Below are 24,465 nucleotides of genomic sequence, written 5' to 3'. Positions count from 1 at the left end.
ATGATCGCTGCTTCCCAGTCTGTGGGAGATTAATAAAAGTGACACAGAACTTGCTGTTTACAACTCTAATTGTGGAGTTTGGACATGAAGTGAAGAACATATCATGAGAAATGAATAACAAATCAAGTGGCTCCCGCTGAAGCTGGGGGAGCAGCCCGTGCTACCTCGCTTCAGTCCTGTCTGACTCTTTGCAACCCTGTGGACTGTACCCTGCCAAGCTCCTCTGTCCAAGGAATTTTCCAGGCAAGAATACTGGAGTGGGTTGCTCTGCCCTCCTCTAGGGGATCTTCCTGACCCAGGGATCGAACCCGCGCCTCTTACACCTTCGGCATTGGCAGACGGGTTCTTACCACTAGCACTGCCTGGGAAGCCAGGGAGCGGCCCCGGGCTCAGCATCGCTCAGGGGAGGAGGATTTACCACTAGCACTGCCTGGGAAGCCAGGCAGCGGCCCGGGGCTCAGCATCACTCGGGGGAGGAGGAGGTCACCACTGCGGCACCGACATCTGGGCAGCAGACCCGCCTGTCCGCTGTCGCCCTGTGCGCCGGCACCGCACACCAAGCGCACATCCGGGCCACGGCTCTGCCCCGAGTGTCACTACTGAACGGGAAATGGCAGTGGGGTGCTTTCCTAAAGCCGGGTGGGGCCAGCTCCAGGCAGACGCTCACGGGCAGCCCCAGTGGGTGTCAGTGATGGAGATGGAGCCTGTGATGGTCACCGAGGCCACGCCCTGTGGAGGAGCCGGATCTGGGAGGCAGTGCTGTGAGAGAAACAGCAGGGGGCGACTGCCTGCTCCTCCCGCCCTCGAGTGTTCCCCTTCTGCTCGCGTGGAGAGGCTGCCCTTGGGGGTGACATAATCATACCGACCATCATGTTCTAGGCACTGGGCTATGGGCCATCAGAGCCCTCAGAACCATTTAGTGAAGCCCCTGTTCAGAGGTTACAACTGGCGTTAGAAAGATGGAGTCACCAGCCACAATCACACATGTGCTGTGGGAAGTACTGGGCCTGGATCCCAGCCTCGCCTGACCCCAAGTTTATGAAGGTACAATCACACTGCCCTGAGTCCTCTGGTGCAAAAGCTGTCCCCGCAAACAAGTGGTCTGCACCGTGAATGGGGGAGTGCTGAGGGATGGCTGCCCATAGAGTGTGCAGAAAGTGGGCTGTCCCAGGGCCAGGCATTGCATCACCCCAGAGGCCTCACTCACCCTGTATCTCATAGACATGGTGGCCCCTGGAATCATGTGTATCTATAGCTTAGAGACCAATAGAGAGCCACTTTATAACCCAGTGATTCCATTCCTGTTTATCCAAAAAATCCAAAACCACTAGTTAGAAAAGGTACACGGCACCCCAATGTTTGTAGCAGCACTATCCACAGTTGCCAAGATGTGGAAGCAACCCAAGTGTCCATCGACAGATGAATGGAGAAAGAAGACGTGTGCATAGATACAATGGGATACTACTCAGCCAAGGAAAAGAACAAAATCTTGCCATTTGCGGTGACATGATGGGCTTGGAGTGAGATAAGTCAGACAGAGAAAGACAAATACTGTATGATATCACTTTTATGTGGAATCTAAAAAATAATGCAAGCCAGTGAATGTAACCAAAAAGGAACATACTTACAGATATAAAGAATAGAGAGGTGGTTACCAGTGGAGAGAGGGGCAAGACAAGGGCGGGAACTAATAGGTACCTACTATTAGGCACATCATAAGCTACAAGGATATATTTTACAACATTGGGAATATAATCAATTTTGTAACAACTGTAAATGGACTTGTTGTTTGGTTACTAAGCTGTGCTCCACTCTTTGTGATCCCAAGGAGTATAGCTAGCCAGGTGCCTCTGTCCATGGGATTTCCAGGCAAGAATACTGGAATGGTTTGCCATTTCCTTCTCCAGGGGATCTTCCTGACCCAGGGATCAAACCCATGTCTCCTGCACTGGCAGGTGGATTCTTTACCACTGAGCCACCAGGGAAGCCGAATAAATGGAGTATAATCTTTAAAACTGTGAATCACTATTTGTACACCTGTAACATATAATATTGTATAGTAATTATACTTCAATTAAAACAAACAAAAAAAGAATTATAAAGGATCTGAGAATTCAACCTGCTAACAAGCTAACCTAATGGATGTTGGTAGAAAACACGACTTCTGGGTCAGAAGCAAAGAACCATTATCCTCTGTATCTTACCACAGTCAGTTCCTACTTTACTGAAAGAGTTAACAATTTACAGAATTTTTATTAATAAAAACATGATCAAATTAGTATTTGGAATCTCTAAGGATTGTATTGTAAAATAAAATATTAAATGCAGAAGATGTCTTAAGAAAATGAAGGACCCTGTGTGGATTAGTCCCCAAACAATGCAGACCTGGAGGTGGCCAGCTAGAGCTTCAGGCCTGGGTGAGGCTCCTCCCAGACTGTAACTGAGTCAGGGCCCTGTACTAACAGTCCTCAGCTGACACCTGGGCGATACAACCACACACAAGAAGACAAGAAACAAACTCAGGGAAGTTTTTCAAAACCTTACAACAGCTTGATGCCTGGCATTCTTCTTTATTTATAGATAAAAATTGTAGAGAAGTGAAGTCTGCCAAAGTTCGCAGAGAAGTGGCTGGTGATTTAAATTCTCAGCCCAAGAAGTAAAACTTTTCAGCTGTCTCTGAGATGTTACTTGAAAGTTCTGGGGATGCAAGCACAGTCCGTGAAGGGCCTCTGACACCCCATGTGCTGGTCTTGGGAGCATGGCCAACCAGGCCAGGGGTGATGGCTTTATCATGACCCCGTGTGGGAATGGCAGTTTCTAGAGAGTGATTAACAGACAAATAAGCTAGTCCTTTCTCTCATTTCTCTCTCTCTCTGCCTGTGTGTGTACATGTACGCACAGCCAAGTGAGAAAAAATGAAGAAATTGTAAAAATTCCAAAAAGCGAAGGAAACACATTCCATTTACAATCCCACACTTCTCTTAAACGCATTACCCGGTCTAACATGAAATTCATCTCCAGGGTAAGTTCTAATCTTTATACCTTGCGTCAAAAAGCACTTCCTGAAGCATAAATGTGACAGCTTCAGTATTTCAAAAACTTTAGAAGGAATTAAAATCCCTTTCATCTTCCTTCTTCTACAGAATTTGCTTTCCTATAGAAAAAGCACCTACCCCTCCCCGCCCCCCACTCCCACCCCCACTGCCCCGCCGGGTGTCTTTCACAGTCTAGAAGATTCAGGCAGACTGGGAAAGGCCCTCAGAACCTGTCTTGACCCATTTCTCCTCTGATGGCCTAATGAGAAAGTGGTTTGGGGCCATAGGTTGCATCATATGAATGGTAATTAGCTAAGTGACCACCTCTCTCTCCAGACCAGGGCTCGTTCAGGTCCGAGACCTGGGTAACGCTGTTACCCACAGTCCTTGGCCACGCTGTTACCCACAGTCTGCCTCCCACAGTCCTTGGCCTGACATAACACTCAATGCAAGTTTGCTGAATGAGCAGATGAATGAATGAGTGAGTGACTGAATAAACAGAGGCTGTGGGGAGACCCCACTGTTGTATTTCTCCCAGCAGAAGAAATTTTCCAGGCTGTTACACTAATTAGGGCTAATATTCTCAGTTATTTTGAGGATTGCTTGAAATTTGCTGCTAATTTAAAAAAAAAGGTTACGTTTACTCATTAACCAATTAGCATGCTTCCCAGCAGCTTCACTTCACTAATTTGATTAGTTACACTAGGCTTTCTCCTACCCAGGGCCTTCCTTCTCTGAGACTCAGGAATATCACAACGCTAACAGAGTGAACTTTTCAAACAACATTTAAACAGAGCCTCTCAAAGGGTTGAAGCGAGATGTGAACATGGCCTCTCTGCCTCACCCAAGCTGCCTGTGGGTCCCTGATGTGTTTGAGATCCACTGGGCTCCACAGGAAGTTGCTGTTCTCCAGCACCCCTCCTCTTACTAGACAGATTTGCTCTTCAAGGGAAATGAAACTTCCCAAAAGGTGAGGGCTTCCTAAAAGACAGCCTGGCCTGTGTCTAATGAATGAATGGACAAAACTGGAGGAGAAAATGGAAGTCAAAATACAGGCATCCTTCCCAGCCCTGTCTTGGCCAGTAACTCATCGTGTGACCCGGGCAGGAAGTTCACATTCCCAGATGCCATGTTCTTGTTTTCTTATTCGTCAGAGGAAGAACTGATTTAGGAAATACCTAAGTTTCTGTGGTAGAGACAAGGCTTCCTGGGCACCCAGAAAACCCTGACTTCCCACGTCCTCTGTTTGAGGCAGGGCCATGTGATAATTCTGGTTAATTGAATGTGACAGGAGGTGACGTGAGGCCCTTTTCATCTGAGGCACGGAAGTCAGGTTACCAGTCACGTTCTTTCTTTTTAGGGATGCTGGGGGTTGAACTGTGTACCTCAAAAATTCATATGTTGAAGTCTTAACATCTAGTACCTGAGACTGTGACCTTATTTGGAAATACAGTTAGCTGCAGATATAATTATAAATTAGGATGAGAGTGGAGTGGGTGGGCCCCTAATCCAATATGACTGGCATCCTCATAAAACGGGGGAACGTGGACGCAGATAAGCACTCGGGGAGAACACCACGTGATGGGGAATTTCGCTGCCACAAGCCAAGAAACTGCCAGAAACTGGGGGGAGAGGCCTGGAGTAGATGCTTCCCAGGTGCCTTCAGAGAGAGCACGGCCCTGCCGACACTGCAGTCTCAGACTTCTAGCCTTCAGAACTGTGAGATGATGAACTCCATTCTCTAAGCCACCCAGTTTGGGCTTCTTTGTTACAGCTGCCCTAGGGCACGACTGAGCGACTTCATTTTCACTTTTCACTTTCATGCATTGGAAAAGGAAATGGCAACCCACTCCAGTGTTCTTGCCTGGAGAGTCCCAGGGATGGGGGAGCGTGGTGGGCTGCCGTCTATGGGGTCGCACAGAGTCGGACACGACTGAAGCGACTTAGCAGCAGCAGCAGCAGGAAATTGGAGGAAAGACCATGTGCTTAGGCTATGAATCCACAAGGGTTTCTGAGTCACCCCACCTTTAGCCAACTTTGTGAAAAGACTAAGAGAAATACCTAAAACTTGGGAATAAGGCAAAAGGGAAGGGAGGTAATCTATCCATTCAGTATCATAGTGGAGCATTGTCTAACAAGCCCACCCAAGAGTATGTAATTTTCCAAGAGAATACACCCATGTTTGACTTTGTTATTAACCTTTTGATTTGTACTCAGACACACTCTCGCCTGGAAAGTCCCATGGACGGAGGAGCCTGGTGGGCTGCAGTCCATGGAGTCGCTAAGAGTCGGACACGACTGAGCGACTTCCCTTTCACTTTTCACTTTCATGCACTGGAGAAGGAAATGGCAACCCACTCCAGTGTTCTTGCCTGGAGAATCCCAGGGATGGGGGAGCCTGGTGGGCTGCCATCTATGGGGTCACACAGAGTTGGACACGACTGAAGTGACTTAAGCAGCAGCAGCAGCAGACACACTAACTTCTAGATTTCTGTCTGGGTTGAAAAGATCACATCATAGGCTATGATTTTATTTCTCTGTAGGGCGTTAACTACTTTTGGATCGAATTTACAGTCTTATTCTAACACTTCTTTAGAAAATGCCCACAGACACTGAGTTCCTCAAATGCTTTCAGTACCTGCTTGCTGCTTCCTTTATTAATGAGCTAAATACGTTTTCATTACATGTTCATTTCAATTTAAGAATCATGTTTTCCTTTTTTTTTAAATTGATTAGTTAATGCTAGTGTGATTTGGGACTGATTATTACGTGGTTGATACAGGTTCTTTTTGAGAACCTGTATTTTTAAAACCCCAAATGGAAAAATTTAGAAATTTGGATGAAGAAAAGAAGGAAGGGAAGTTCACCTTCAAGTCACAGGATGAACTTAGCCAGCCCGAGGTCCTCCCTTCTTTCCCTCTTCTTCCTTATTATATTCAAATCTCTGTGTCCTTATAATTTTGGAAGTTTCGTATCCCTCTTGAATCTAATTTTCTCCAGGCTACACAATTCCCTTTCTTAAGGACAAGGTCTTTGCCAATCTGGTAATAATTATCCAATATTTAGCAAGCAATGATTGTGTTCCAGGTGTATTGTCTAAGTGTTTCATGTGCATCAATTTATTGTTTATTTCATTCTTAAAATTAATGTTTATTTAATTCTTAAAACAACCCTAAAGGGTAGATACTACTATAATCTCTACTTTTTAGGTTGTGAAATTGACACAGAGAAGTTATGACACTTACCCAGGGAACTGGGTTAGTAAATGATAAGGCTGGGATTTGAACCCAGGTAGTCTGGTTCTTGACCATTATGTACCTCGTCATTTGCCTTTTAACATTTTTATGCTTCCTATCAAGTGTGATGCTCAGGCAGGAATATATGGGGTTTCATACCAGAGGCCAGCAAGACTGTCATCGTGGGTAGGTCTCTGTTCCCCAGATAACAATGGGAGATGTCACACCCCCCTGCTGGAGTTGTGCAGTGCGCAACCTGCACGACTGCATGTGGCAGTCCTGTCTGTGGACTTCCTCGGGTTCTCCTTGACCTCTGTGGCTGTGGTCCCAAAAGATTTGCTGAGAACTGTTAGTAGGAGGGGAAATACTCCTAGAAATGCATGTTGAGGATTTTATTTGGACCAAACCTAGGAGATTCAGAGTATCCCTGAAGCCTGTATCTTTTCACAGTCCCCTTCTGAGATGTACCCTGACCTTGTACTAACGTCATCCTCCTCCTCATCTTGTCTCTTCCATGAGGCAATCAATTTCTTAAGGGTTAGTAGATGCCATTGGGAAGCCTTGAGAACCAGAGGCCCTGCCTTCTTACCATCTGCTTATCCCCTGCACCTCAGTCAGTTCAGTTCAGTCACTCAGTCATGTCCAACTCTTTGCAACCCCATGGACTGCAGCATGACAGGTTTCCATCCATCCCCAACTCCTGGAGTCTACTCAAACTCATGTCCATTAGTCAGTGATGCCATCCAACCATCTCATCCTCTGTCGTCCCCTTCTCCTCCACCTTCAATCTTCCCCAGCATCAGGGTCTTTTCCAATGAGTCAGTTCTTTGCATCAAGGGGCCAAAGTATTGGAGTTGCAGCTTCAGCATCAGTCCTTCCAATGAATATTCAGGACTGATTTCCTTTAGGATAGACTGGTTTGATCTCCTTGCAGTCCAAGGGACTCTTAAGCGTCTCCTCCAATACCACAGTTCAAAAGCATCACTTTTTAGGCACTCAGTTTTCTTTACAGTCCAACTCTCACATCCATACATGACTACTGAAAAAACCATAGCTTTGACTAGATGGGCCTTTGTTGGCAAAGTAATGTCTCTGCTTTTTAATATGCTGTCTAGGTTGGTCATAACTTTTCTTCCAAGGAGTAAGCGTCATTTAATTTCATGACTACAGTCACCATCTGCAGTGATTTTGGAGCCGCCCCCCCCCCCAAAAAAAAAAATCCGTCACTGTTTCCATTGTTTCCCCATCTATTTGCCATGAAGTGATGGGACCAGATGCCATGATCTTCGTTTTTTGAATCTTGAGTTTTAAGCCAACTTTTTCACTCTTGTCTCTCACTTTAATCAAGAAGCTCTTCAGTTCTTCTTTGCTTTCTGCCATAAGAGTGGTGTCATCTGCATATCTGAGGTTATTGGTATTTCTCCTGGCAATCTTGATTCCAGCTTGTGCTTCTTCCAGTTCAGCATTTTCATGATGTACTCTGCATATAAGTTAAATAAGCAGGGTGACAATATACAGCCTTGACGTAATCCTTTCCCAATTTGGAACCAGTCTGTTGTTCCATGTCCAGTTCTAACTGTTGTTTCTTGACCTGCATACAGATTTCTCTGGAGGTAGTTAAGGTGGTATGGTATTCCCACATCTTGAAGAATTTCCCACAGTTTGTTGTGATCCACACAGTCAAAGACTTTGGCATAGTCAATAAAGCAGAAGTAGATGCTTTTCTGGCACTCTCTTGCTTTTTCGATTATTCAATGGATGTTGGCAATTTGATCTCTGATTGGGCTTCCTTTGTGGCTCAGAGGATAAAGCATCTGCCCGCAATGAGGGAGACCTGGGTTTGATCCCTTGGTTGGGAAGATCCCCTGGAGAAGGAAATGGCAACCCACTCCAGTATTCTTTCCTAGAGAATCCCATGGATGGAGGAGCCTGGTAGGCTATAGTCCACGGGGTTGCAAAGAGTCAGATACGACTGAGTGACTTCACTTTCTTTCCTCTGCCTTTTCTAAATCCAGCTTGAACATTTGGAAGCTCACAGTTTACGTACTGTTAAAGCTTGGCTTGAAGAATTTTGAGCATTACTTTGCTAGCGAGTGAGATGAGTGCAATTGTGCGGTAGTTTGAGCATTCTTTGGCTTTGCCTTTCTTTGTGATTGGAATGAAAACTGACCTTTTCCAGTCCCATGGCCACTGCTGAGTTTCCCAAATTTGCTGGCATATTGAGTGCAGCACTTTCACAGCATCATCTTTTAGGATTTGAAAGAGCTCAACTGGAATTCCATCACCTCCACTAGCTTTGTTCATAGTGATGCCTCCTAAGGCCCCCTTGATTTCGCATTCCAGGATGTCTGGCTCTAGGTGAGTGATCACACCATTGTGGTTATCTGGGTCATGAAGATCTTTTTTGTACAGTTCTTCTGTGTATTCTTGCCACCTCTTCTTAATATCTTCTGCTTCTGTTAGGTCCATACAAGTTTCTGTCCTTTATTGTGCTCATCTTTGCATGAAATGTTCCCTTGGTATCTCTAATTTTCTTGAAGAGATCTCTAGTCTTTCCCATTCTGTTGTTTTCCTCTATTTCTTTGCATTTATCACTGAGGAAGGCTTTCTGATCTCTCCTTGCTACTCTTTGGAACTCTGCATTCAGATGGGTATATCTTTCCTTTATCTCCTTTGCTTTCATTTCTCTTCTTTTCACAGCTATTTGTAAGGCCTCCCAGACAACCATTTTGCCTTTTTGCATTTCTTTTTCTTGGGGATGGTCTTGATCACTGCCCCTTTTACAGTGTCTTGAACCTCCATCCATAGTTCTTCGGGCACTCTGTCTATCAGATAGAATCCCTTGAATCTAATTTGTCATTTCCACTGTGTAATGGTAAGGGATTTGATTTAGGTAATACCTGAATGGTCTAGTAGTTTTCCCTACTTTCTTCAATTTAAGTCTGAATTTGGCAATAAGAAGTTCATGATCTGAGCCACAGTCATCTCCCAATCTTGTTTTTGCTGACTGTACAGAACTTCTCCATCTTTGGCCGCAAAGAATATAATCAATCTGATCTCAGTATTGACCATCTGCTGATGTCCATGTGTAGAGTCTTCTCTTGCGTTGTTGGAAGAGGGTGTTTGCTATGACCAGGGCCTGCGCCACGGATGCAGTCCACCCTAATGGATGGATGAACACCTGCCAAGGATACACAGCCCATCTCCAGGATGACCCAGTTCTCTCCAGCTCTCCCAACTCATTGGGAAGGCCAGACTCAACAAATTCCTGCCACAGCAGAGTCCCCACACCCCCCTGTTCTTGGAAATGTGTGTGATTTGAGGCTAGCCTTAAGCTTCCTTACTTCTGGGTATTGACGGCTATGTACCTCAAGCCTGGTAGGAGAGGGCAGCTGGGCCCCAGTGTTCATGTACAGACCAGTTACAGGAAGGTACTGTGGGGGATTGGCGGGGGAGGGGGGACCCAAGATTTTAAGGCCTGCTGCAGCTCCACAACAAAAAGCTGATTTACAAAGCATCAAGGCAAGGCAACTCCAAGTATTCCTGGCAAGCACAGCACAAGCTCACAACATCCTAGGCAACTGGATTTCAGAACCAAAGAATTCAAGGTAAGCAGATTGGCAGAGCTGGCTGAGCAGGGCCTGGAGATGGCCAGTCCAACTTCCTCACTGGCAGATAAGAACACAGACCCAGGCAAAACTAATCAATCGTGCTAGAGATGAAAACTGTCATTACCTGGGCTTCCCTGGTGTTTCAGATGGTAAAGAATCCGTCCACAGTGTGGGAGACCTGGGTTCAATCCCTGGGTCGGGAAGATCCCCTGGAGAAGGAAATAGCAACCCACTCCAGTATTCTTGCCTGGAGAATTCCATGGACAGAGAAGCCTGGAGAATTCCATGGACAGAGAAGCCTGGAGGGGTACAGTCCATGGGTTCACAAAGATTTGGACACGACTAAGCGACTAACACATAGCATTGGATGGAGGTAATGACCAAGAGGCAGAATGAGGAAGCCCACTGGGATGATGGGTTTGATGTAGGTGATGCCTGTACAACATCTACGGATGTGGAAACTCACTGAACTGTATTCTTAAGATGTGTATGCTGCTGCTGCTGCACAGTCGCTTCAGTCATGTCCGACTCTGTGCAACCCCATAGACGGCAGCCCACCAGGCTCCCCCGTCCCTGGGATTCTCCAGGCAAGAACACTGGAGTGGGTTGCCATTTCCTTCTCCAATTAAGATGTGTATACCTTAGTGTAAAAGCATACCTCAGTAAAAGAATAAAACAAAATAAGGCCCAGAGAGGGTTAAGGTGATTGCAAATGTGTGCCAAGACCAAGCTCAGGTTTCCTGATGCCCTATTCACTGTCCTCACCGCTACCCCACTGCATTTTTGCTACTATAGCAAAATGCTCTCATAGCCTATGGGTCAGCTTTGACCAAGGTTGGAGCCCAAAGCACATGACATCTGAGGTCAAGGAAAGTCAGTCTAGTGTGAGCTGGAGTTAGAAACTGGAGGGTATTTATACTGAGCAAGGCTCAATGATCAGTGATAATAACAATAATATCATCATAGCAATAGTAACAGCTAAACATTTATTGAGACCTTACTATATGCTAGGCATTACTTTAAATGTATTAAATCCTTACAACATTGTTCTTTATGGTATACGCCACTATTAATCCATATTTTACAGGTGAAAGAAATAGGCCCACATTTAAAAACCTGTCCAAAGGTTCACAGCTGGAAAGTTTCAAAGCTGCCATTTGGACTCAGGCAATCTGGCTCCAGAATCCATGTTCCTCACAGCATAGACTGCCCCGTCCTGAAGCACCTGCAGCCGGCAGACTCGGCTTGAACAGGCACCCACCATCCCCCAGAGGAGACATCTGACATGCGGCCAGAGATGCAGATGAGCATCGACACCGCACGTTTCCACCGAGATTCATTAAAAGTGAGTGCACCTATTGCACCTTGGATCATACGTGTTACAACGCAGAGAGGGAATTTACACCGAGATGGAACTACTATGACCTGGGCCATCTTGGCCCACACTCAGGAACAACTGAAACTCAGGTGCCTGACTGCATGAACAAGCAGAGAAATGCAAATTAAAACTACAACGTGATAGCCGTATACAACCACCACAATGTCTAGAAGTTTAGGAAGACAGATAATACGGAATACCGCCAAGGATGGGGAAGAACTACAACTCTCACATATGGCTGGTGGGGTAAAAATGAATACAACTACTTAGGAAAACTGTTTGGCAGTGTATTAGATGGCTCTGGCTGCCATAACAAAATGCCACAGACTGGGTGGCTTAAAGGAAGATGGAACTACCTATGACCTTGTTTATGTTTTCGCACAGTTTTGGAGTCGGGAAGTCTAAGATCAAGGTGGTGGCCTGCTCAGTTTTTGGTGAGAGTTTCTGGTGCAAATGGCCACCTTCTTGCCGTGTCCTTACACGGCAGAGAGTGATGGAGCGCTCGGGTGGTTCTCCTTATAAGGACACGATCCCCATAAAATCAGTGTTGCACTTTATGACCTTATTTAACCTGATTACTTCTTTACTCCGCAAACAGACAGGCTTAGCACTTCAACACGTGAATTTTGGAGTGACACAGTTTCAGTCTATAGCATTCTGCTCTTGGCCCCCCAAATTAATTTCCTTCTTTCACGCAATGTACATTCACTTCATCCCAACAGCCTTGAAAGTCTTAACTCATTCCAGCATTGACTCTACAGTCAAGATATCATCTAAATCAGATATGTGGGAGACTCAAGGTATGATTCATTCTGAGGCAGAATTTCTCTCCAGCTAAGAACCTGTGAAATCAGACAAGTTATGTACTTTCAAAATATGATGGTGAGACAGGCATAGGATAGGTGATCACATTCCAAAAGGGAGAAACTGGAAGGAAGAAAGGGGTGATGGGTCTCAAGCGAGGCCAAAACCCAGAAAGGCAAAATTCTACTGGATCTTAAGGCTCAGGAAAAATCATCTTTGTCTGGACACTCTGCCCTCCAGGCCCACTGGGGTGGGAGCATCACCCCTCACTGCACTGCGGGGCAGCCTGCCCCTTTGGCTCTCTGGAGTGGCCCTGTCCAAGCTGCTTACTGCCTTGGTCCCACCTCACTGGCTTGGGGCAGGGTCATCCTGGCCCACTGAAACCAGAGTGGCAGGCCCATCCTTTGAGTGAACAGCCTTACCCTGGGGGCAGTGGTAGGAGTAAAGACTTGTGCCCTGATGATCTCTAAATCACCTTCAGTATCCTTTGTCCCTTTTCTTGTGGAACAGTACATGTTAACAACTGAATAGCTTTATGGTCCCATCTTACAGAATCCGAGATGTCCAATAGTGTTCCTTTATCTTTCCCTGATTTACCTTTACTTCAAACTGGCAGCATCCCTGCTGGTATAATCCCTCTCTATTGATGCCTTCTGCTGTGAGATGGTTGGTTAAGTCCAAGAGCCCCACCCTTTATCTCTTAATCAAATGATTGTTCAGTAGCACTTTTGGTGAAGTGAAGTCGCTCAGTCATGTCCGACTCTTTTTGACCCCGTGGACTGTAACCTACCAGGCTCCTCCATCCATGGGATTTTCCAGGCAAGAATACTGGAGTGGGTTGCCATTTCCTTCTCCAGGGGATCTTCCCGACCCAGGGATTGAATCCAGGTCTCCCACCTTGCCGGCAAACGCTTTAACCTCTGAGCCACCAGTATTCTCTCCAAATCAACCTTTCTCATTTTTTGTAATGTGGATAGGCTGAGAATTTCCCAGACCTTCACATTAAGGCTAAATGAGGTCATAAGAGCAGAGCTCTGATGCAATAGGATTAGTGTCCTTTTAAGAAGAGACTCCAGAGAGCTTGCTCATTCTTTCCCCATTGCCATACAAGGACATAGTGAGAAGTGTCTATCTGCAAACTCAAAGAGAGACCAGCTCAGCTGGCACTTTGATCTTGGACTTTCAGCCTCAGAACTGTGAGCAAATACATTTCCATTGTTTCAGCTATCTGGTTTCTGGCATTTTGTTACAGCAGCCCTTGCAGACTAATATAGGCCGTGTCTGCTAAAAGTGATCATACGTCAACCCTACGACTCAGTGATTCGACTTCTAGGTTTAAATCCAGAAGCAATGAGTACATATGCACACCAAAAGACACGGACGAGAATGTCCATAGCAGGAGTATTTGTAATATTCCCAACCTGGCAGTAGCCCAACTGTCCATCAACAGTAGAATATACAGTAAACACGGCATGTTCATAAAACGGAATATGACATGGTAGGAAAAAAATGAACAGATTACAACTATATATATACAGAAATAATGATGAAGGAGAGATTCAAAAATGAGAAAGCATACACCCTATGATGCTATTTACATAAGGCTCAAAGCAATACTGTGTTTTGTTTTGTTTTGTTTTGACCTGGGTGCTGTTCCACAGGTGTGTTTGCTCTGAAAGTTCATTACTCTGTACACTTATAATTTGTCTATTTTCTGCATATATGTTACATGCCAACAAAATGCTTGCATGAAAGTAGTCACTCATTAAAAATGTTACACCATTCTAACAATGGAGAATGAGTTGATATACCGTGTGGTGTGAGGATAATGTGATCTGCTGACTGTGACTGACCGATCAGTGACATCACAGCAGCTCGGCCCACAAAAAGGACCGGGTGGTAGAGATCACCGGGGGCAATTTCTGGAAAGTCCTGGGATGGTACGCTAGTGACACATCATGGTATCCTCTAGTGGTATAACCTTCAGTTTAGGCAGGTAACAGCTCTTTCAAACACTTAACTTCAACTGCACAAACACACGTATCTTCTATACTAAAGTATCTTTTAAAAATCATTTTATACTTCTGGAGGTAAGATAAGTAAACTCTGAAAATGCCAAGTCATAATCGGTCAGTCTATAGTGTCCTTGGCCATTGATTGTCCATTGTACTTTGTTGAATAAATCATTTTTCTTGACAGTGTCTCAACGTCCTCTTTGGATATCTGAAGCCTAGACTATGAATGGAGAATTTTAGGGGGATAACTTACTTTTCTGGTAGCTTCCCTTCATTCTGTGCTAGAAGGTCAGAAGACCTAGAAAGGATCTCATGGCTATAAATTTTGGCCCCAGCTATGATGGACCAAAGGGCAGAACCTGAGGCACTCTGAAGGGATTCTGAGATGGCAGGGAGTCTAGGGGAAACTTAGGGCTCCCTCCAGCCAGGGAAAGGCACGGCTGCCAGAGCCAAGACTGTAATCTGTGACAGTCTCCCCAGCGGAGGCAGGTGTCTCTCTGCAGAGATGTATCACCTTCCTTGTGCCCACCCCAAGGGAACCTGGCATCCGAGCCCCTGCTCCTTTAGACTCCTTCCAGGCATTTAAGTATGACTCTCTTTTCTTCTCACGAGGAAACTTTCTAATGAAAAGCCCCCAAGGTCCATGGGCCCAGAGTAGCCATGAGAGAGTTTAGCTTCTCTTTTCCCACCAGACACACACATGTACACACCCGGCACGGGGATCTCAGAACACTCACCTGGGGTGTCATCCCGTGGCAGATGTACACAATAGGAACATTTTCTGTCTCTGGACCCTGATCAAGACACAAATCAGTCTTCAGGGAGTTCTGCAACTGAACACCAGAGGAGAGGGAGTCACACATAAGAAACAGAGAAATAAAAGCATTGAATCAGGAGAAACAAGCATTCCACTGAGACAGGCTCTGCTTCCGTAGTCAACTCTGCTTTCAGTCAACCCTGAATACTACAGAAATCAACAAGTACCAACAAATACCAAGAAACCAACAGTGTTGGCCTTGCATTAAAGGTGCTGAAGGCAGAGCAGCCTCCTCTGAAGGACAAGAACTTGGATGCTGTTAAACAGGATTTTGGGAGCTGAGAGGGTCTAGGTAAAAATATGGCACACAGACACACACACACAGACACACACACACAGATGGCACTACATTTCTCATCCTCTCCTTTTGCACAAGGGTGGCACAATGGCCAACAGAAGTCCCTGGATAGAAGACTTTGTTCTTGAGGGTTGAGGGACGAGAGGAACATGTCAGCTGTTTGGGGGCCTGGGATGCCCCCTGGGATCAGGTCTTCTCTGTCTCCTCCAGATCCAGCAGTGGCTGGCCAGGCCCCAGTGGGGACCCAGCTAATGAAGTTTCCCTAGAGTGGAAGGTCTGGTGGGTGAATAAGAGAGAAGCGGACCAGAGAGGGAACAGGAGAGGAGAGAGGTGTCTCTTATCCTCACCTACAAACACATGCCAATCAACAGTACAAAAGACCTATGAACCAATATCTTAGCACATCTAGGTAGGAAAGCTGATACTCAATGTCCCCTTCTGGCTTAAGCCCACTCTCAGCCCTTGGAAAGGGCAGCTTGTGGTTCATGTGGGCCTGCTTACATGTCACAGCTGAGGAGACCAGGGCAGGCACCAACTCTTAGTTTAGAATGAATTGACGATTCTCTTTCTTTCCTCCTCTCTCCCCATCCTTCTCTTTCTGGAATGTGACAATCTCATCATCCTCTTATTCTGCCCTAGGGATCCTGATGAGAGACCAAACACCATGCTCAGTGGGTGCTGGCCACTCAGACTGTGGGGCCATTTAGATCGGGTATGGGGATCTGCTGGGCTTGTGCAAACAGAGAAATCCAGCTGTGATGAAGGGGGGATGAAGCAGGAGGCAGACGGATTTAGAGATAAGAGATGATCCTGCCCCCGCTGTGGTTTTCGTGGCTTCCCAGCGCGAGTGCCTGGGTCTAGCTGTACCTGGGCCTGTAAGAGAGCTTATGGTATCTTTACCCACCTAAACTAGCTTTACCTACCAAGCTAGCTTACATAGCTCTTCTTAGTGATCAAAGCACTTTATTTACAACTGGAGGCTGGAGATGGGGGTCCAGGGGAGACCAGGGCAATGGGCCACAGGTGAGTCATCTATCCGGGGAGGGCCAGAGGCAGACAGAGGCTAAGTTTTTGTAGTCTTCATGGTAGGAGTGCAGTGAATTAACAAGTGTGAAGCACAACAGATAACTGGAGGCCCACACTTGATCTATGAACATCCTGTTCTTGACAGGGGACAAAGAACAGAGTCAAATTCTTTTCTTTTCAGCTCCCCTTCCCTTACTGGGTGATAGCAGCTCAATCTCAAACTTGGAGTTTAGAGGTTCTGGAGAAACATGAACATGTATCAGCTCCCTAGGCAGGGCCCCAGAAGCATCCATGCAGCATAAAATCCTCTATCATAAACCAACTACCTGACTGGCCTGCGTGGGAGGAGTACATGCAAATACACCCTGGACTCCTCCCACGGCCCACGGAGGGCTGTCTGTCATATCTGAAGCCGTGATCCATTAGTGAGACCTGCATAAAGTTCCAGAAAGCCCTGGTATCAGACATGGCTCTCCTGTGGGCCCCCAAAGCTGGCCTCTGAATGAGGGTGGGTGGTGACTTTTGATAAAGTCCTCTTTGATTCTGTGTCATCCATCCCCTATTAAGCAGATTGTCTGATGAGGAAGTTGGGAGAGACAGGTTGAGATGAAATCTTGGCTCCAGCTGTTTAGTCTTGGGCAAAGCAACATAACTCCTTGTCTATTTCCTTCTCTCTCTTAAATATGGATAATTATAGTGCCAAACTCATACGTTTGTGGATTAACTGAAATAATCTCTGCAAGTGCTTAGTACAGGGCCTGACAAATAGCAAAAGTGCAATAACTATTAGGTGCTATTATTACTGCTATAACTATCCTGAAAGCCAGTCAGGGAAGTTAGCGTTAATGACTGCATCTATGCACCAGGTTCCAGGTGAAGGGCTTTCCATGCATTATCCCACCTAATCCTCAAAATCACTCAGCCAGATTGGTAATGCTAACTCTCTTAAGGGTGCAGGAAGTTATGTTGTAGCAAGAAGCTCTGCCTCACCTCTCGGCCTGTAACGCTGTTCCCACTGCATGGGCCCTCTGCTTTGGCCTTCTCTTTCCCCCGACTAAGCCCTCCTCCTCCCGTGGTTCTCAGCCTCTCCGTCACTCTGGAAGCCTTTGCTGACTTGCATCGGGGTGTGGGGCCACCATACCTCCATTTCTCTGAGCGCAGCACTTACACGCTGTGTTCTAGTCACTTCTCTACTTGCCTGGCTCCTCTATCCGTCACCAGACCAGGTCGAAGGCTTTCTCACTGCCTGTGACACAGGACAGCCCTGGCACGTATTAGACAGTAAGTCCTTATGGGATGAATGAATGAAGAAAATGAGCAATGAATGAATGGCCTCAGAGTTGGAGAAATGGCAGAGCTGGAGTCTGTCTCCAAAGCCCAAGCTCTTTCCGTCATCAAATGGTGACAATCCTGAGACTGTGAAACATGTCCCAGGAAGTGATATGACTCTAACCTTTAAGGTTTTACAAACTGCCAGGGTTACACAGTGATTAAGCAGCGAAGCTAACTTTCAGAAGCAGGCATGTCTGTTTCTGGATGCCACTCCATCTCTCCTGTCAGCACCAGAGCTGGGATTAGTCGAAGCCATGCTGTCTCCCAGGCCCGAAGCTCAGAATCCTGGGGGAGGCCCATGCCCACACTGCAAGGCCCATGATCCTTCTGCCTGCCGGAGGCATTAAGGAGACCTTTTACTAGATTAATGGTCTGGGTTATTCAGACTTGACAGCGGCCTGAGAGTTCCAGGGGGTTATTTGACCTGAGCAATGAAGTTTAGGCATGAGTTGGAAGGGGGAAAAAAAAAACCTTCACCGAGAAGACATCTGGTCTCTCCACTTCAGAGTAAAAGTAATCACCAGGAAGAAAGATTCAGCTCCACAAATTGTCTTGCTCTTGCACTGCATCCTGCCTCAACCATCACCAGCTTACTGCCCTTATTGAGTTCATTACGCTTCTGGACAAGCAAGTGTCTCTGCTCATGTAAGAGCGCAGCTCGTGGAGGAGGCAGGAGAGAGGGGCTCCAGCCGAGCCCTGAACAGTAGCCGGCGAATGCACGCGTGCAGGGTCGTGAATGCACACGTGCAGGGTCACAGACGTCCGCCAGTCCCAGGAATGGCTGACGCAGTGCAGTCCTCTGGAGTGGCGGGAGGATGGGTTTTCAGCAGGACAGACTGAAAACAGCCCCCACTGTGGACTCAGCCAGATCCAGATCGCAATGTGGATATGCCACTTACTATTTGACCAGCCAAAGGTTTCTGGGAGTGATCTGGGTGAGGGGTCTACACGGTGAACGTGCTATCTGTGCTCCTACGATGAGACTCTTTTGCTTACACGACCAGAATGTCTTGGGCCCAGACCCAGGATTGCAATGGCTGCGTGCAGGCACCTCCACTGTTATGCCTCTCTGGCTGAGTTTGGCAAATACTTTTAGCTACAGCTGATAGCTTGGTGAGATCGTGAATCCAGAAGCTTGCCTTGGCTTTCAGAGGCCTGGGCCAACAGCTTCTCCGGAGCCACAGTAGCATGTCTGTCCTATTTTGGTCCAAGAGTAACCAGGCAGTACACATGATGTGCTGTGGATAGATATCAGCTGTGTCCTCAGGACGGTTCTGGGGAGCTGGATGGGGCAGATGGGCACCTCACAGTCCAGCGTGCTTCCACGGTGAAGGCAGGGTCTGGGGCCTCAGGTAACCGCTGAGCAGCGCCAGCTGAGGAGTTTCCTGACATTTGAATTATACCAGCCTGAGAAGGGGGGAGGCAAGAGGCCACTGGGCAGTTCTCTCAGGACATGTCAGCCACAGCACGGGGACTCTCAGGGGAAGGCACAACCCCCTCTGATAGTCAGGCCTCTGGGGACAACAGAGGCCCTGCAGGGGGGTCGAAAGGGGCAGTTCCTGGTACCCTGGCTCTGTCTCCTTTAGAATCCTAGGATGTGAGCATTGACAGGCCCAAGGGAACACTGAAGCTGGCCCTTTAGCAGAATCCTTCCTCTCCAGGCTGAGGCTGTGCCCATTAAGTTCCTGCCGAGGCAGGCCTTGAACTCAGTTCTGGCCACAGGCCATCAGAGGAAGAATTCTTCCGTCAAGTTTTCATCCTGGAGTATCTAAAAGGTCTGAGGGGACACTCCAGAGGGAGGAATGGGAGTGATATCAGAAGCTGATGCTCTAGACTCAGTTTCACTCAGGTTGACGACCTGTGTGAACATGGGCAGTCACTGTGCTTCTTTCTTTCCCCATCTGTAACACACCAGGGGCAGGGAGTGAGCCTAGTAACCCCAGGGGAGAGTTACGAGGGTAATTTTGAGGGCTTAACTGTCATAGAGAATCCTCATGTATTCGCTCAGCAAAAACCAGGACAGATATCCAAAAATCAATCAGGTATTTAAAATACCTTAAGAATTGTAATGTCCTGGGGATATTGGAAGCATGGGGAGAGTTTATCATCTTCAAAGTATTTTAACCTCAGACACAAACTACATTTCTATATCGGAGACTTTCTTCTACCCATGAGGAGAGCATTATTTTACCCCACTTAACATATGAAGAAACTGAGAACCACAGACATTAAGACACTCGCTCAGGAAGTGGCTGGGTCAAGACTGGAACCAGGTCCATGTGGATCCAAACCCTCTGCTCTGCCTCTCTGTCTTGCTGCCTCTGCTGGGGGAACCGCCAATCAATAAGTAGTACTAAAACATCACTCAAAATCCAATGAACTCTGGAAGGATATGCTTCCCAGATCTGCTTTCTAGGAGGCTCTGCATGAGTGGAAGGCATAGCACCTTGGGTGAGGGAGGCATGCAGGCTGGTTGGTAGAATCTCAGGCACCCATACTTGGGAAACAGTTGGGGTTGTCTTGCGATCTTAACCTAACTGCATGTTTTTGCTTTATTAAGTGGCATATTCGTGTTTGGGGCCAGCGCTGAATTGCTTAGGATTGTAAGGAGAGACTAAGCACCCCTCTCAAGGGAATGGAGAGGTGTGGGCCATGAACGTATAGGCTGCTTCACATGAAGCTCCAGAAACCAGCCTCTTGTCCCCAGGTCTATCACAGGTCCCACTTGGGCGCATGTGTCTGGATGAAACCCCAAGGGTGGGCTCCTTACCACCCCGTAGGCAATGATGTCCGAGTACATCCTCATTTCTGGGTACACGCTGACCAGGTACCACCGGAAGGTCTTGCACTGCAGCTGTTTTCTCAGAGCCTTCCTTGCAGTGATGTCCCCGATATCAATTCCTGAGTCCTGTGCGAGATGCAAACACAGAGATGCAGCCACCACCGTGGTACCGCTTTTCCCTGAACCTCCCTGACCACAGTTCTGGAGACTGCCTGTTGAAGGCATTACCTGGGAACTTAACTCAGGCGTTTCCCCATGTGTGCCTTGGCCCCATAACCATCCTGTTTGGTCTGCAAAACAGGAGATCAGCACTGATGGGGACTGTTGTCAAAGGCCATTGAAAATAAAGGGACTAAATCCTTAAAAAATACTAAAGAAAAAAAGCTGTAGTCTTTGTGTAAGTAAAAGAAATGGAAGAATATAGTCTGAGTAAGGCTATCACTTTGCTGACAAATGTCTATATATTCAAAGCTGTGGTTTTTCCAGTGGTCATGTATGGATCTAAGAGCTGGACCATAAAGAAGGCTGAGTGCCAAAGAATTGAAGCTTTCAAACTGTGGTGCTGGAGGAGACTCTTAAGAGTCCCTTGGACAGCAAGATCAGGCCAGTCAATCCTAAAGGAAATCAGTCTTGAATATTCAGTGGAAGGACTGATGCTGAAGCTCCAATACTTTGGCCACCTGATGTGAAGAGCTGACTCATTGGAAAAGATTCTGAGGCTGGGGAAGATTGAGGGCAGGAGAGAAGGGGGCGATAGGGGAAGAGATGGTTGGATAGCATCACTGACTCAATGGACATGAGTTTGAGCAAACTTCGGGAGAGAGTAAAGGAGAGGGAAGCCTGGCGTGCTGCAGCCCATGGGGTTGCAAAGAGCTGGACATGACTGAGCGACTGAACCAACAACACAGTTACCTCTATCTCAAGAGATAAGATGAGAGATTCTGAACTGTGTGGGGGAGAGGGAGAGGTAAGGAAAAGAGTTGAAGATGGAATACTGCTAATTCTAATACTATTCCTAGTGATCAGGGCAGCTAAGGCTTACATAACACAATGGGCCAGGCTTTGTTCCATATGAGACAGACACAGATATTTTTATATTTTACTTATATTTAATTTTTAGGATTCCATGGCAGCTCAGCTGGTAAAGAATCTGCCTGCAGTGCAGGAGACCTCAGTTCGATCCCTGGGTTGGGAAGATCCCCTGGAGAAGGGAATGGCTACACACTCCAGTATTCTGATCAGGAGAATTCCATGGACTGTATAGTTCATGGGGTCGCAAGAGTCAGACACGACTGAGCAACTTTCATTTTCACTTTATATTAAATTTACATATATGGTCCTATTTAAACTCATGAGGGAGCACAATATAACCCTCATTTTGGAGATGTGGGAGGTTCAGTGACCTCCTGGGTGACTTGCCTAAATCCCACAGCTAGTAAGTGATGGAGCTGAACCCATCAGCCTGGGTCTGCTTTAAAATTTACAGGGGCATTTGCAAGAGCCTGACCTTCTGCCTGCTTAGACCAAGTCCTTGCGGAAGAAGTAGAGCCCCTCTCTCTAAGCCTGGTTGGGGTGCTTAGCATAGACAGTACTGCGTCCCTCATTTCCCAGGCGTAACAAAGACGTGGCCCTGAGCCACTGCGGTGCAGCAGGCAAGGAGCAGTCACAGAGACATGGGTGTGTCCTTTAGTGTGAGTGAGAGAGAACCCCCCACATTTCTTGTGGTCCCAGGAAGCCCTGGGACCTGTACCCCAGCTGCTGAATAGGGCACAAAATCAGCTGAGAAAGAGCTGATGCCACAGCAGAAGATGGAGAGGGGTCCCACCAGCTGGGGATCAGATAGAGACAGGTGACATCTCAGAGGATGACACCATGGAGCCAGCGACCAGACAGGGCAAGTGTTGTCTCGTGAGATAGCAGCTTGGAGCAGAGACAGCAGGATGGGGCAGCACAGGTCTCTCCCTCTGACACTGCGGTCCATGGGCTGCCAGTGTGACCCCATCTGGTTCTACCGTCAATTCTGGGATCAAGTTAGTGGGGTTGGGAAAATAATGAAATTGACAGTTTAACTCTGAAATATCTGGGGAAAACCACAAAGACAGTTGCTGCATGTATCTGGACATGATCAGATCACATTCTTGATATCAGACAATGGGGGCTTGAGTCAAAACAAAAATAAATATAGAAGAAATACATTTATTTTTATCTACCGAAGTTCAGGTCATATAAAAATTTGAACTTGCTACAGCCTGAAGGTTTAAGTTCTGGAATCCCAGGGCGCAATTTCAGTGAGGTTATGCCCTTGGAGCATTTCCTGATAACCTCTTCTATGATCGGTCTGCTCCCTAGCTCCTGCCCAGAGCCTTCCCAGCAACTTCCACTTGTTATTTCTCTGCTGGACCCCTGTTCCCTGATGATCAGGAAACGTGTCCTGCTGATCTCTGTGTCCCTCGTCTAGCACTGCACCTGAACTCTACTGATGAGACCGAGTTGAAAAAATATGTATGAAACAATGAACACAGCAACTGACGAGAAATGTATCCTGCTCAATCCTCTGTTAAGTATTAACTTAAAGACATCTCTTAAGTACTAACTCTTTAAATTTCTCTGCGCTTTACCCTTACATCACAAAGCTATGTGCCTGGACCCAGGCCATCCCACTTAATGCTATATGTGATGACAAATGAACACTGTCTCAGCTTTTACAGAAAGCCACTAGAAGAATCCGTCTCAGGAAGACCTCTGTGTTTTCCTAAAAAATCTAGGTTCCCATGGGAAAACTTCCTTTCTACATTCAGGATCAAGGGAGAGTTTGTCTCTCTGAAGTGAAGTGAAGTAGCTCAGTCGTGTCCAACTCTTTGTGACCCCTGTCGACTGTAGCCTACCAGGCTCCTCCCTCCATGGAATTTTCCAGGCAAGAGTACTGGAGTGGGTTGCCATTTCCTTCTCCAGGGATCTTCCCGACCCAGGCATCGAACCCGGCTGCCTTGCAGGCAGACGCTTTACCATCTGAGCTACCAGGGAAGCCGTTTGTCTCTCTACTTCTAACCTAATCAAAAGTGGGAGAGAGACAATACATCAGGAGTACACTCTACTTTAACTTCTAGGAGACTCAAGAAACAGAGTTTTGCTCGGCTTCCATGTCTGGATATTGTGTCCCTTTCCCCTTCCTGTTTATTAATTGACTTTTGCCTTCCCATTTTAATGGTTCAGCACATCTGTACTGTGTTGTTCGCTATAAATTGCATCAAACTCTATTTCGGAGCAGGAGGCAGAAATTGGGAAATGAGCAAACTTCCTCAGAGAAGGTCACCTTGACCCTTATTATTAGAAAATACATGTATCTTCCCTGGCCAAATAATTAGAGGGTTGAACAGTGTCCACCCAGAACCTCTGAATGTGACCTTATTTGGGAAAAGGGTCTTTGTGGATATACTTAATTAGAGATGTTGAGATGATTCTGGATTTAGGATGATCCTAAATCTGTATGAGAGAAAGGAGAGGAAACACGGAGATAGAAGCATAGAATGAAAAGACACATCTGCAAGCCAAGGAACCCCGAGAGCCCCCCGCAAGCTGGAAAAGGCCAGGAGGGACCCTCCCCCAGGGCCTCTGGAGGCAGCATGGGCCTGGCAGTCCCTTGACTGTGGGCTTCTGACCTCCAAAACTACCAGAGAACACATTTCTGCTGTTTTAAGTCACCCAGTTTGTGGTAATTTGTTTTGGCAGTCCTGGGACACTAATATACTTAACTACAAAAAAAGCTGTCCAGTATTCCTGCCTCTGTGTGCAGCCACACACAAAATTCCTTGTAGCCAAACCTCAAGAATGGTCGTCGCCTAACAGCCATGGTGAGTCATCCTTGGTACTCAGCCTGTCTTCAGGCAAGAGGAAGCAAGAGTTTCCGAATCCTGCGTAAGGAAATAGTGATGCTTTGCTGCAGACTGACTTTCTGTTTGCTGATAAGCAAACTGACTTTCAATTAAAGTAGAGGAAGCGTGAGCGGAAGGCTCCTCTGATCTTCCGAAAGCTTGGGACTGCACGTGGTGAGGGAGTGGGTGAGAGAGCTGGTTCTCTTCAGTGCACGGCCAGGGAAGAACTCCGCATAGAGGGCAGCAAGGGAGGATGACT

General features: G+C 46.8%; 1 protein-coding gene across 4 annotated transcripts in view; it reads right to left on the bottom strand.

Moving 5' to 3' along the window:
* Positions 1-24,465, bottom strand: part of GALNT18 (polypeptide N-acetylgalactosaminyltransferase 18) — a 354,952-nt gene that overhangs the window by 36,245 nt on the left and 294,242 nt on the right. For all 4 annotated transcript variants that reach the window (XR_003591776.2, XM_027979390.2, XM_027979391.2 and 1 more), the window contains exons 8-9: positions 20,323-20,460; positions 14,817-14,912 (exon numbers count right to left, since the gene is read on the bottom strand). Coding sequence is in view for 3 of the 4 variants with exons in the window: in XM_027979390.2 (XP_027835191.1) it covers positions 14,817-14,912; positions 20,323-20,460 (234 nt within the window). In the remaining variant the exon portion in view is untranslated. The remainder of the gene's footprint in view (positions 1-14,816; positions 14,913-20,322; positions 20,461-24,465) is intronic.

This window comes from Ovis aries, chromosome 15 (assembly GCF_016772045.2).
Source record: "Ovis aries strain OAR_USU_Benz2616 breed Rambouillet chromosome 15, ARS-UI_Ramb_v3.0, whole genome shotgun sequence".
NCBI lineage: Eukaryota > Metazoa > Chordata > Mammalia > Artiodactyla > Bovidae > Ovis > Ovis aries.
Note: the sequence above shows the minus strand (reverse complement) of the source record. Positions and strands in the feature narration are given on the sequence as shown.